General features: G+C 37.4%; 3 protein-coding genes across 7 annotated transcripts; 1 reads left to right on the top strand and 2 right to left on the bottom strand.

The window, feature by feature from the left end:
* Positions 1-26: 26 nt before the first annotated feature.
* LOC123308645 (dynein light chain Tctex-type) lies at positions 27-820 on the bottom strand. The gene has a single exon (XM_044891403.1). It carries the CDS (start codon positions 612-614, stop codon positions 252-254), a length of 363 nt encoding a protein of 120 aa, XP_044747338.1. The 5' UTR covers positions 615-820; the 3' UTR covers positions 27-251.
* A 130-nt stretch (positions 821-950) lies between these two features.
* LOC123308638 (resistance to inhibitors of cholinesterase protein 3) lies at positions 951-14,090 on the top strand. Of its 5 annotated transcripts, none has more exons than XM_044891392.1 (11): positions 951-1,485; positions 1,652-1,981; positions 2,586-2,710; positions 7,594-7,743; positions 7,871-8,000; positions 8,159-8,179; positions 9,387-9,487; positions 10,538-10,723; positions 11,832-11,979; positions 12,814-13,565; positions 13,727-14,090. In XM_044891392.1, the coding sequence occupies exons 1-11, from the start codon at positions 1,275-1,277 to the stop codon at positions 13,814-13,816; spliced, it is 2,244 nt and encodes a 747-aa protein (XP_044747327.1). In that variant the 5' UTR covers positions 951-1,274; the 3' UTR covers positions 13,817-14,090. The 5 variants fall into 5 exon arrangements, with proteins under 5 accessions (XP_044747327.1, XP_044747331.1, XP_044747326.1 ...); XM_044891391.1 differs by having other exon boundaries at positions 952-1,485; positions 12,811-13,565; XM_044891396.1 differs by lacking the exon at positions 1,652-1,981 and having other exon boundaries at positions 12,811-13,565.
* Positions 4,241-7,404, bottom strand: LOC123308640 (major facilitator superfamily domain-containing protein 9-like). The gene is made up of 6 exons (XM_044891398.1): positions 7,257-7,404; positions 6,541-6,735; positions 6,175-6,306; positions 5,985-6,114; positions 5,716-5,925; positions 4,241-4,954 (listed from the first exon to the last, which is right to left on the bottom strand). The coding sequence occupies exons 2-6, from the start codon at positions 6,580-6,582 to the stop codon at positions 4,284-4,286; spliced, it is 1,185 nt and encodes a 394-aa protein (XP_044747333.1). The 5' UTR covers positions 6,583-6,735; positions 7,257-7,404; the 3' UTR covers positions 4,241-4,283.
* Positions 14,091-14,229: the final 139 nt, after the last annotated feature.

Raw genomic sequence — 14,229 nt, 5'->3', positions numbered from 1 at the left:
AATATATTAGGTATCAAACAATACAGTGACAACTAATGTCTTTTTATTTGATTCATTAAACATAAGGTTATCACATTGAAACTTGTTAGAAATCTATTCATTAGACCTGGTAATTTACTGAATACATAATTGAAAAATATATTCTAGAATAAATAAAATAATTGAATACTTGAATCATAAGCTCAACAGAATAAAATAATGACTTTACCATAAATATGAAACAGTGCTGCTTATTTATTTCATCTAGACAATTATATAGCTAAACCATACACAGATACAATACAGAACATTGTTTTATTTTCCCAACGAACGGTACAACTACCATCAGTATTGTTGTCCCAATAACATGAACTTGCGGTATGTAAGCCTGCTCCATTTTTCTGCATGATCGTACATGTAACAATATATTTGTAAGGCTTCATAAGCTTTGTCAACTCAGAAGTACAAGCTTCTACTACAGCTGTTGTCCAATTATTTACTTTGGTTTGTTGGTAACCGTTTCCTCCTATAACATTTTCTATAGCATCTTTTATTATTTTACTGACATCATCAACAACAAACTGCCCTTCTTCTTGTAGATCTTGATCAACAACTTCTTTCGGTTTTTGTTCCATGGCAAAGGTGATCCGTATGAAACACTCACGTTTTTTCCTATTTCTCCGTAATTTTGGAGAGTTCGACTAAAGTGCAAAGAACGTTGAAAGCAGAGACTGATTGAAAGTTTAGTAGTTTTTACTATTCAAATAATTAAATTAATACGAAGATTTTCAGTACAAGACACAGAACATAGACTGCACTCAACTATAATGTCAGATCTTCTTCTTTACTCTCTTTGCAGGAAAAATGATGTGTAGAGCCAAAGATTGACTTCCTCTTTGGTAGAGCCAGAGACTAGTAGAGCCAAAAATTGATAGATCAATTCTCTAGTCGACAAAAACGCATGGATTGTTTTTATTGACGACTTGTCGAAAAATTCTGAGCTGTGGATATTTTATTGTTATATGTATTTGAATTTTTGAATATTCAATTAATTTTTCTTATTTTATGTCATGTTACTTAACAAAGGAATCATAATTCAAAGAAATACCTGAAGTGCAACCGATAGAAGGCAGTCCTGTGTCATTTTTCGATCTTGATCTAATTCCGTTCGTTGCTATTTCTGTATTTTGCTGTCCTCTTACGTCAATAACTTCGTAATTTCAGTTCGAGTGTGTTTTTGTTAGTGTTAGGTTGTGTGGTGTGTCTTGTTTATTTGAACGTTTTAAAATTTCATAATGACTGAGCGATACCATCGATCGAGTGTAGTGAGTGATTCCTACATGAATCCAACGAAAATGGAAAACGATTTCACTCCTAAGAAAACGATGATCATCATGGTGATAGTGGTAGCATGCTTTGCAGTGTTATGGCCCAAGATATTTTATCCGATGCTTGTTGGCTCAGCAAACCAACAAATAAAACCTAGTGCCATCGACAAGACAACAGGTGAATGTACATCTAGTATCTAGTATATCACTAGATATCTAATGTCACATATTATATTTTTACGTGTGAATGGGTATAAAAAATGTGTCATATTACACTGTTTATATAAGGAAAAGTTTAATTGCTGCAGAGATATGTCTTTTCATGCACGATTCTGCACCTCCAGGTTGCTGCTACGTCCTATCCGAAACCGATGTAGACACCATCAAAATAATGTCGGAACTCTGTGGAGAAATCATAAGACAACAGGTGGGGGTCACAGCACCCCTTACCGGTCGGCAGATAATAAACATCTGCCAGGATGAAGTATACAGGACTTGTGGCATAGACGTGTCCATGGTCCTGCAGGAGCAGGTCCGTCTAGGACACACAACCAAGCAGATTTTGGACGAGATCCGATCTCTGAACGGCTCTCTCTGCCTCAAGTATAATTTTGGAGTGCAACCTTGGCGCTTGGGAGTTCCCCATATGGTCACCCTTAGGAATGTGTCTGACAGTAAGGGAGGGGTGGTGTTTTAAGTGATTAACATTTGTGCTTTTTTTTCTACTAACCTCGGCTTGTGTTGCTCAGATGAGATTTTCTGTATGTTGAACATTCTCTTCAGTGATACATGAAAATTTCTTCAGGTCACGGTGTTGACAATGATTGGGCAAAGGGTTGAACTCACAGAAAAGAACAGAAGCATTTTTAGCTGATACAGACTATTTTTTCCTTCTGTGTCCAATGATTCCATGTGTCATATTACTTTAAATTTACCTAAACTTACCTACACTCCTTTATCAGGAAAAAACTAATAAGAAATTTTTTAATATAAAATAAGTTATTCTTCGATTCTTTTCATGTTTTGTATCAAGCCACTCTTACGCCATTTTTCATCTGATTTCGGATGAAAAGCTGATTGATTTGGTCATATACACATACAGTGTAAACCTAAAAGTTCCATATCATCCAAATATTTTTAACACTCTGTGGATGTGTCTTTGAATTTAATTTTTCAAGTGTCCTCTCTTCTAAACCACCTAAACATGTTGTTTTTCTCTTGCATGTTTATCTCCATCCCAAACATAATCTCAGAACTGAACATATTTTCCTATTGTAGGTGTTCGTCAAGAGAGATCTCCCTTAGTGCGGTCTGAGATGATCCATCCAGCTTTCAGAGAAAGAGGAAGGGCAATACCTCAGGCAAAGCCTACTCGTCCACATCCGAAAATAATCGACGGAACGGTGAGTTTCATCTCTGTGGAAATTGTTTTTTTAACCGTCAAAATAAGTCGATCGGGTCAAGGGTTGATCGTTGTGATATGAACCAAATGTCTGCGACACTATACGAAATTTTAGTTAATTATATAACTTTAATATATCGGACTTTTCGTGAAAGGAATGAACGCATGATTGAAATTACTGGAGGGCGGGTTCCATGGAATGGCGGAATCAAAAAAATAATTTAATGTTGCATTTATTACGATCCGTGGAATTCGGATCTAAATTAGCCTGTCCAACTAAAAATATTTCACGGTAAAAATAGGAATTAGGACAAGGGCAGCAGCTGAACTTGTCTCGGTGTCAACTGGTTTTATTAATTGTGATATCATTTGATGTCGATTCAATCGCATTAACACGATGACAAATGAAAATTATTTCGATAAAGTTGAACTGATAATATGGGTACGTACGTGGTACTTATTTAATAAAAAATGATTGTACCTAAACCAATTTTCTCTCAACATCGATAGAATTTCGGGAAATTTTCCATAAAGTGGGATATAAACAAACTGAAATCCAAATCCATCGATTAATATAAAAAATAAGTCTATGACCGAATCAATCTCGATGACTTTGATTACAATGGCCCCGAATGCTGATTGCTAAATTTTTCGGAATTGAAGATACGGATATTCCAAACAGGATGTTGTACGGAATTAAATCAGTCAAGAAACTGTTTGGTATAAAAATAATCTAAAATCAAACGCATCCAGAAGGTTCGCATTTTCCTAGAACCGTCGTTTGATCCTTTATGGCGGCAATAAAATCTGCGAATCGTTCCGCGTTGCATGGATCCTCGCAAGTCCTAGACAAGATGCCAATTATATAGATCAACGAAAAATAATAACCACCTCTAACGTGGCGTTCCCGAAATAACCAGTTTGTTCCTTGCTGACCGTCTATTTTCGGAAGGAAAGCAAGTTTCCCCTGTCTTCGACGAATAATTCGAATAAAAATACATTGCGTTAAATTGCGCTCGATTTCGAATCAACTTCCCACGGAGGCTGTCGTAGTGCAGTCAATTACACCATATTTTATAGGGCCAAAATGTTATTCGGCATATAAAACGGTGAAAGTAAATTTGACTCACCGAATATGGGTCTATGTTCAGGTCCCTATCATTTCTGTGAATGATTTAAGATGATCTATGGGCGAAGAGAATAAAAAGGAGAATCTTTGGTCTATGGTTTAACCTCTCAATGCAGGTGTCATAGCACATTATTCTATGCCTCCTTTATAGTTCTATGTGTCATAGTGCATAGTCTATGTCACAGACATAGACATAGATTCTCCATGTCTATGGTCACAGATTAGCTTACATTCTTAGATAGATCTATGGAAAGTAGAAGTGTCCATAGAGAGATCTGTCACTCTTGTTTTTACTAGAGTACAAAGAGTGTTACTCTTCGATAGAAGCATTCTTTTTATGCGGAATGTTCCAAAAAAGATACGGTCCCATACTCTTCGATATGTAATATGAACGCAAATTAGTACGTAACAAAACTAAAAAATACTTTATTTATCACAGGCATTTTTATAATCTTTTGTAAGTGAGCCAAAGTCCCAGGGAGCTGGGCAACAACGCCATCTGCAACACGAATTTGTTACCGTACCAATCCGACAGGAATCCGGCTGCCAGTGGCGTGGCGAGCCCGCACAAAGAGGTGATGCTCTCGAACGCCCCGTTCACCCCGCCCCTGTCCGCGTCCGACGCCTTCGCCATCAGGGCCTCCGTGAAGGTGCTGCCGGAGATGGTGTTGGCTACCGCCATCGGTATAAGTCCGGCTGTGAAGAAATACAGGCTGTCCGAGAAGCTCATCATCAGAGCGGTGGTCACGTAGAGCGCGGCCGCGTGGAACAACCTCTTTCCTCCCAGACTGTCCCCGGCGTATACGGTTTTCTTGAGGCTCTCCACCACTATGTTCGCGACTATGGTGCACACGCTGAGGAGGGTGAACACGTAACCCATGGACCTACGCTGCACTCCGTACTCTACGAAGGTCGGCCCGATGGAGCGGATGAAGAGGGAGCAGCCGAGCTCGAAGCTGAGCTTGACGGAGAAGATGTCCGAGTATTCGGCCCATTTGACGTTTTTCAGCTTGACCACGATGTTCTTCACCTCCCTGTCGGCGATCTTGAGGATCGAGAGGGATTCTTCTTCTTTCTTTTGCGGTCTGGTGGTGTCGGGCAGGGTCGAGACCACGCCTGGAAAAAAAAACCGAAAGATTAATTGGTTTTACAGCTGAAATGAACACCGAAGCATTATCGTGAATGTTTCACTGGGTTATATGGTTTAGTGTTCGATTATAATTTTAATGAATCATTAAATTATAACTGATTCCCTACAACTGGGTGACAGTGGCTGTCAATGTCATTTCCAATGTAGCATATTGAGACTAGCAGGCAATTATTAGAACCACCTTTCGGGCTGAACTGTCAAAAAGCCATAATAAAATGATTTTTTTATATACCGAGGCCAGAAACACTACTCTTCGCTCTATGAGTCGAATAGGTGCTAGCCATAGACATATTAATATGTTTAATAGGTCTATGGTAGCCTTTGAGTATAGTATTGTATATTCTATGTTGCTAGCCATCCCCCTTTGTTCTATGTTCTAACCTCACTCTTGTTAAACTGAAGTTAACCTGTATTTGTAAGAAAAATCTGGCGGGAGTTTATTCTGTGATCGTGAATTTGTTTGCCTTTGTGTTTGGTAAAACGTAAAAAAAAGCTTTTTCCGGTCGTTTCCCATAGCTCTATAGGACAGTACTCTATAGTTATTCGTCTTCCCTTATTCAGATGTAGCTGTTTGCTCACACGATAGTGTTAGCAATTTCCCAACCCTCTAAATCAGCTTAATTTTCCCTCTTCTTCTCGGTAATTACGAAAGTAGTGTATACCGATATTCTCTACTCTCCAAATATGAGCTGATGAATATGACATACTATATACAATTAAATCTCACCTATATTCGTCACATTGGATACAACCATCAGTAGAAAACATAAGGTGAAACCGTTCGGTAATTCGCTTATGAATCCACCAACCAGTGATCCTCCTATGAAGGCTATGGCCATGACAGCGGGTAGTTTTCCGAAATAAGACGATTGCTCTTCCTTGCTCAGAAATTCGCTAGCGGCAGTTGCCAAAACAGGTATCAACGGTCCCCCAAAGGCTGAAATAGCGACAGAACTCTGGAGTGGATCAAATCATGCAACGTTCTATTCAACTTACCTGACATGACCCTGGCCACGAAAATCCAAGCGAGTGAATCGCTCACGAGGAGCATGGCGTTCGAAATGGCACTAATCATGGTCATTCTTCGGAGGATGATCTTTCTGCCGTAGCTGTCGCCTAAACTGCCCTAGTGAACATAGAAGCGGTTAGATCAATCAATATGCACAGGTCTAAATGTACTACTTACAATCATAGGGTTCCAAATCAGTCCGATGAACGACATTACCGACATTATAGATCCCTGATAGAGCTGAGATCCGCCGATGCCGTTAATGTAAGGAAAAAACAATACAATCATCATGGTGAAGCCCACGTTGTCCTTGAGAACAAAATAATTTACATTAGCAAAAAGGTGGAATTGGAACGAAAACACAGACAAATTTCGACCGTGACAGTTTATCTAGAATGTTTCCCAAATAATTCAGATACATCACTTCCCCAAGATACAGTGAATTTAATTGCCGAAAGTAGAATCACTGTAATATCTTAAAGCGTATAGCCTAAGGAAAATACCTTCGGTACGTCCCTGTGCAATTATCAATCCAATACTCACCAACACCAGGCACAGCAGTAGCTTATTCTTCGTCGACAGCATCGTAATTTCTTTTCTTTAGGATAATTAATCGTCAAATTGTAAATCAACAACATGCAATGATTAAAATCGACTGAACATTCCCTTGATGGACAATCCCCGTCGAATACGATTTTTCTTCTTATCTTATCACTGCCATCGATTCGATTCTAGCACCTGGAATAGGCGAAATCATTAATTTATAACTACCTCTATCTGCTATTGTTGCTTTGTCATGCTGCGAATGAAGGTGATGTGGGAAAAATTGAACAGATTCTGAATACTTGAAATTTTGTAATCTAGTCATCTTGTTATCGTCCAGGTATCGCAGTTCGCTTCTTACAAAATAACAATTTCATTTAACCAATGGAAAATCAGATCGAAAAAGCCGCACTTTGAACCCTGAAAAGCTAACTACATCCCTGGTATATTTTAACCGAATAACAGAGACGAACGCTCAAGCTTGTCTCTGCTAAAATAAACAGTTTGTTGTGGATCATTGTGCTGAACGACAACGCATCAACGGTTTTCGAAAACTTGGGAATATGAAACACCGAAAATACTCACAAATTTTCGCAATGCTGGTGGTTGAACGATGAATGATAAAACCCCATTCGATAGGCTAGCGATAAACCGAAAAATAATTAGCTTAGAAACCTTATCGTTCAAATTAGTTCATTCATATTAATTTAACTCACCATGAATACTTGATGTTGCTACCATTCATTCGACTCTGTTTGTTTTAGAGAGCCGAATGAATTTTGTCGTGTATCTTGTCGTAAATCGTATAATTTCAGACGAGAACAGAACACACGTCCAAAATTACGTCACGTGAAGGTTAGCATGGTTAGATCAGCATCGTTGGAAGACAGGGACGGGTTAGCGTAGTTTGATTATACGAAAATATTGGTTATCATCAGTTTTTCTGAATCTAAGAAAATCTGATATTTCGATCTAACCTACTGCTTGGACTTATGACTGTATGGAGTTTATATTTTCAAATTGTAGGACTGCAAATTCGTTTTATATTTTCAGCCAGGTCCACTTCCTGGTATGCGACCTACCATGGGAGGCCCTGGGCACATGGTCCCTCCTTCTAAGCAGCAGGGGAGCGGAAGCATGGGAATTATAATGCCGATTTACACCATAGGAATCGTTATTTTCTTTACTTACACACTTATGAAAGTGAGTTTCGTTTTAAATATCCCCTTTACTCTTTATTTTTTTTACATGTTTTTGTCTATTATTTTTTTTTTCCTATCATCTTCTGTTATTTGGAATATCAGCCAAGGGGAATTATTATATGTTACAGATAATCTGCAAAAAGCATCCAGAAACTGATACAATCTATAGCAAGATGGATCTAGATCCTCGTTTCCGGAAGGAAATGTTGACTGAGAACGGTTCTAGGGGTTCCAGGGACGCTGGTTCCTGTAAGCTCGGTAAGCTAACATTTCTTTATTTTTTATGGATATATATCTACAATACATATATGTACAAGTGTTTTAAATAGAATGATTCGGTGTAAAAACAATGTAGCAAAAAGTGATTAATTTTTACTCCTTTTATATTAAAATTCAATTAATTCATGCTGTCTCAGGATGGAAAGAAAGAGATACAAGTAAGTTTCGCTTACGATTGTTGGCTATTAACATAATTACCCACCTCTATGTTTAATATGACACTTAGCAATCATCTTTCATTTAATTTTTCTACAAACAGGTTATCCTTAGACGATTTATAACAGTTTTTTAGTACTTTAGAATCTGTTTTTATATGTGATATTTGTTTCCTTTTTTAAATTAATCCTGTGTCCTCTAGGATAATCTGTTGATTACTTGTCACTTGTCATAATAATTTTGTGACTTATTCCTTCTTCTGAATTATCATAACATCTTACTACGTGTCTTTCGTTTATGATCATATCAAAATTATACCCATAAGTATCATAAGCATCACTGCTCCCTTTATTTTATTTTTCAATCGGCATCCCATTCGTTATCAATTTTTTTTACTCCGCACAAAATCAGATTAATCTTTATCATTCACATGTCCCTTCAACATCTTCATTCTGAGTACACGAATTTTCATCAAACGATTTCCTGGATTTCATTCTTGTATCGGCAGATCCACCTCATCGGTAGGAGTAGGGGATCGTATATGGTCCAATAGTCCATATATTTTTATAAAACCAGTCGGTTGGCCCGGAAATTTGACACCTGTCACACTGTATAGTTCAAAAATGTGAGGTTGTGACGCTTGTCAAAACATTTTTAGGTTTTGAGAATCTTCCAGGAAAATTATCGTAGATCTAAATGTGATACATATCCTGAAAAAGCAACTCTTCTAGTAGTACATCTGAAACATTCATCCATCTCGGCACAACCGTTCGGTCATGAAGAATTTTTAACTGACACCATCTTTTTGGTAAATTTTCGAAGATTCCAGGAAAATTATATTCCTTTGCTTTCTAACAAGCACTTTCGGCATTTTTGCAGTGTTAAAATATGAGTTGGTTGTGGCAACGTCGTTTTGATATTAACGACATTTCATGTGTACCAACCTTACTCCGTACCAATTCCGAAAACGTAAGAAATTATTCCGACTGCTTTTATGAAAGTGAATGGGCTATATTTCTATGAGATCCGAGCAGGTGAAATGGGAATGTTTAGTTCTTGCTTAGAATATTCAGTAGAAGTCCAGGAAATCGTCAGGTCACTGTCTAGTGTTGCACAGGAGGGATTCTATGATATTTTTCTGTTGTTGAAACGAGAAGACAGTTTCTGCCTTCAGTAGAGGTTGTAGTGCAGTTTGTGTTTGTTCCACAGGGGATGTGGAGCTGGATCAGCTGCGTCGACGTCTGCAAGAGACCGAGTTGGCTATGGAAAGGGTGGTGGCCCAAATGGCCAAAGTGCCCCTTAAGTTACAGGTGCGACCTTGTGACAGGTTGCATTTCCCTCCTGCCCGCACTAGCAGCTTGGCTTTGCTTTTCAGTAGTATCCCAACTCTCCCCTCCCGCCCGAAGGTCTTTTGGTTTTCTTTCTGTTTTTTTGTTTGCCGTTGAACGCTCAAGGTAAGACTCTGATATGTTAGCCGCGCAATTTGAGACGGATTCGAGGTTAGAATTAATTCAGCGAATTGTCAAAATCGTTGGTTGCCGTTGGTTACCGACGGTAACCAATGGCAACCAATGATTTTGACAATTCGCTAGTGTTTCGTAATATGAATAGGATAGTTTCGACAGTTTGGCAACAATTTCGCATCGATAGATTCAAAATTACGAACTGTAGCGTGGCCACAACTTTTGTTTCATCAATTTGAATAACTCGAAATAGATAGAAACATAAGATCAAAGCCAGTGGGAAAAATAAAGATAAAAAATATGCATGAACATCATAGGTTTGGCGGTACCACTACTCTCAGGCAGAACAAGACACCTCTTCTGCCATTTCCTGCAGTAACCAGTGTTTCGGATGATTGGAAGCTTGACACCTGAATTTCCTCATAAAATTTGCTGTCATCTTTCAATCCGCATACTTTATCGCTGATAAATATCGAATATTCCCTTTGACTGATTGTGATCATTTAGCAGTTCAATTCTTTCTCCGTAGTTGTAAATGCCATGTCAGCCCTATTGGAAGAGGTTGACCAAGAAATCGAGGCCAGACGAGGGTCTAGCGAGGTCGCACAGGTAACAACCTGTCGTTACCCGTTGTCACTTGAAACGTATCCCTAACCCGGAATGAAATTTGCCTACTTACCCCTTGTTTAGGCTTTTGCTGTAGTGGGCAATTTTTGAGATTTCTTTTTCATTTCTATGGGCGTCGTTTTTTTAATTTCGTATTTTCGCCATGCTAGATGTGTTGTTCTGTTCGTTTCATTTTTTTTTATTCGTAGTGATGGTATATGTTTTATTAGTGGAACTTTCATCAATTCATTTTCCGTTAATTTCTTCGATTTTTTCCCCATTGAAATATAGGAGGAATGCTTGAACAGCGCCAATCTTTCCAACGGAAGTGTGAAGAAAGATGAGAAACCTTCGGTTAAGATAATGGCAATGGAAACCAGCGAGAGCTGCGAAGATGGGAAAAAATGGCAGTCCGCCAATTCTTCCGTTCTTCCTTCTGTCCCTCAGCCAGTGATAGAAAAAGTAGATCCTCCCAAGGTTTGTATACATATCACGAATCCAAAAACAACTCGAATTAATTGAAGTATTAACCATATAAAAACGATGAAGTTGAAAAATTTATTCATAGATATAAAAAAAGAGAAATACAAAAAATAACAATGTTGGGAAACATCGATTCAGTAAATAATGAAATAAAAATGTTTCCAATTGAGAACAAATTTTCAATATTTCAATTCAAGAGATTCCCTTTTTTTAACTAGTATCTTTTCTCTCAATTTGAAACATTTTATTTCATGGTTTGCTCGAGATTCTCAAGATTGTGATTTTGTTGTGTTTCTTCTTTTTTTATCCATGAATACCTTTTTCTAATTTTCTACATTAAACTTTGTTTACCCTCAGGTAAATGTTGATAATTTTGTTCATATTTTTGTTTTGTTTGTGTGAAAACACCTTAGAGATACTGATTTTCGAGTTCTCATTGATTGTTTATTTTATCCTCTCAGAGCCCCGAAGATGGCATTTCAATAAGATAGTTTTCTTGAATTTAGATCTCTACCTATTAGCTAATTTTGAATTCGATACAGGTCCGGTCCAGTCTCTTGAAATGGCTCAATAAACTCAATTTTATCACTTGATTAGATAGTTGTTTCAAGTCATGAAAATTTTAGTCGGATATCAAGGTTTTCCAATGGGATTTTATAGATTTATCAACTTGTTCAACCCTAGAAACATTACATGTTTGTAATAGATACATAAAAAAATTACTTGAACTCCATAATAGTTTATGTATGTACCACGCTGTCTATTATAGTCGAAACTGCCGAGGTAAGCAAGCAGGCGATGGAATAGACAGTGCAGAGGTGCATTTTTGCGTCGACCTCACGTTCCTTTATGAACATCTCGCCTGATTGCTGGCCTCGGCTACGTCGCCGTAATTGCCAATTCTCTTGGCTCTGGAGGAGTTTTACAGATATCCGTATCGCAATAACTATCCCTTCTCGACTATTGTGAACACTAAGACAATTTGATGGGTTATCAACCATCAATATGTAAAATTTCCGAAATTTTTTAACCTCGATATTTGGCAGCAAATTTCAATTGTTCACGTGGTACATGATGCCCAAATCCTGAATAAATATTTTAGGAAATCTACCTGGATAGAACTCTGCCGGCACAATCTCAAATTTTGGTGGCAGACTCCGCCACGGAAACGGAGAAAAACGCATCGAACGACGACACCGCTGTGGTGTTGGCTGGTAAAATGACGCTATCGCTGATAAGTCTCGAAAATGGTAAGTTTTGAAACGGGGATATGACCAATTATTGTATAATTTACACCAGTAGATATTCGAGATTCCCTTCAGATTATATCTTATTGTAATGTTAGTTGTTGGCAAAAATCTGCAATTATTATATTATATATGCTATAGATTTAAACCGTTTCCTTAAATTTGTTATTTCTAGAATAAATGCAAGATATATTTGATAGTGAGATCCTGTAAGTTGAAGCTGTGAATAAAATATCTGTTACTTTTATTTTTTTCATTGAATTATGTTTCGTCCGAGTGGTCAGTCAACAAGGTATGTTTTATGTGCTTTGAGTGTGGAATCCCAAGAGCTTCAAACGAAAAATCCTTTTTCCATATGTTGAACGTTGCTTTTTGAAATGACTGCGTGAATCAAACTAAAAACTGAATAACACGAACACATGTTTCGCTATCACAGTAACATCCTCAGGTGTGCGAAGGAAAACCACCTGAAGATGCTACTGCAACACCGAAACAAGTGTCAGTTTTTGGTTTCGTGGATAAATTCATTAAAATGAAGGTGCGTTGAAAGAAATTTGATACATGAATGTGGAAAATTATGTCCATTGAGAAAATGAATCAAATTTGTTCCGTTTGTACCCTAAGATCGCAACATACATTCTCCGGTATACACTTTAACAGGTTGTGCATTGCAGAATGGTAATACGGTAGTAAGATCATGTTTGAATTTTTTAACCCATTTACTCCACTGTCGCACTCTCCACAAGCAAAAACATAACTCATAATCGAACCAATGTCTACATTTATTCTAGAAATCGATCAATAACGGAAAAATCATTGATTGATTATTTACAGAAGAACTCGAAGTCGGGGATATTTTGAACGTTCAAAGTAACGAAACTAAAGAAGCAATCGAGGATAACAAACCAATCCTCGAAGAAGAAATCAACCACATCATCGAAGAAGCAATTGAATGTATAGATAGTAGTAGCGCCAAGACAGAAATTGTGCCAAAACAAGAAGTAGAGATGGCTTCATATAAAACGGTTGCTAACGATATAAATATCGTCGAAAAAGATGAACCAGAAGAACTAATATTGGAAATTATTGAAAAGGAGACTGAAGAAACGAAGAAAGAAGAGAAAAGTGTGCCAAAAAAAGAACAAGAAGTAAAAATCGAGTCGGGAGAAAACGTAGATTCGCTTGAATCCAAAAGAACTGAAGCTGCTCCTGATCTTGTTGAAAAGCATCGAACAACATCGGAAGTACCATCTTCTAGAACTGGTAAACCTTTGTTGAATACGAATGCAAAATCCTCGAGTGAAGACAGCGGTAGTTCTATCTTGTCTGGTTCCAACCAAGGCTCTGTTATTAACGTTCGTACCAGATCTTTCGAAGACGATGATAAAGAGGAGGAAGAAGAAGAGATTTCTGAGGAAGAGTCTGATGTTGAGTACGAAGAGGAAGAGATAGAAGTGTCGGAAGAGGAAGAAAATGGAGGCCTGGAGGTGCAAAGAGAAAGGCATAGCATCCAACCGGGTGAAATACAAAATCAGAATGGGGGCGCAGAATTATTAAATGGGGTCCTTACACATAACGCTGATCCTGAGGTATATTTTTTTGGAGGATTATAATTCAGTATGAACTAAATTTACGATCAATTAGATTAGGACAGACTTTTGTTGCAAGTACTCAAAATTAATTTCATTAGTGTTGTTTGTTCTCTTAAATAACAATTGTGATTCTGTACATTGGTGATTTAACATTTTAGGGTGAAGAGAGCGAGGAAGAAGAGGTAATAGAAGAAATCATTGAAGAGTATTCGGATGATGAGGAGAATTTGGAATTAAATTCCAATTAATTGCAGTTTGAATCCACAGACACATTCAATACGAGAAAAAATGGTTGGATTCATCACTGATAAACATAATTATATCTAGGTCATTTGTGCAATATATAAAGTTAACCATGACTGCAATTTGCCATATTTATCTTCATATAGGAGCATATATTTCCCAAAGTACATTATAAACCTGAAAAACTAGACCGTTTGTGCAATAATCAATATAACACTTATGTTCTGAATGAAAGTATCGTTTGTTGATCTTTGGAGAATAAACTCTATCCCCACAATAGTATCATGTTTTTTTTTTTTTTTTCATATTTAAATTCTAGATGGTGAAAAACTGACTATCATTGATATTATCAACTTTTAAGAAAAAAATTTGAGGAATGGAAATTAGAAAATTATAGGTTTCTCTTATAGAAACAGGG

This window comes from Coccinella septempunctata, chromosome 2, assembly GCF_907165205.1.
Source record: "Coccinella septempunctata chromosome 2, icCocSept1.1, whole genome shotgun sequence".
NCBI classification, from domain to species: Eukaryota; Metazoa; Arthropoda; class Insecta; order Coleoptera; family Coccinellidae; genus Coccinella; species Coccinella septempunctata.
Note: the sequence above shows the minus strand (reverse complement) of the source record. Positions and strands in the feature narration are given on the sequence as shown.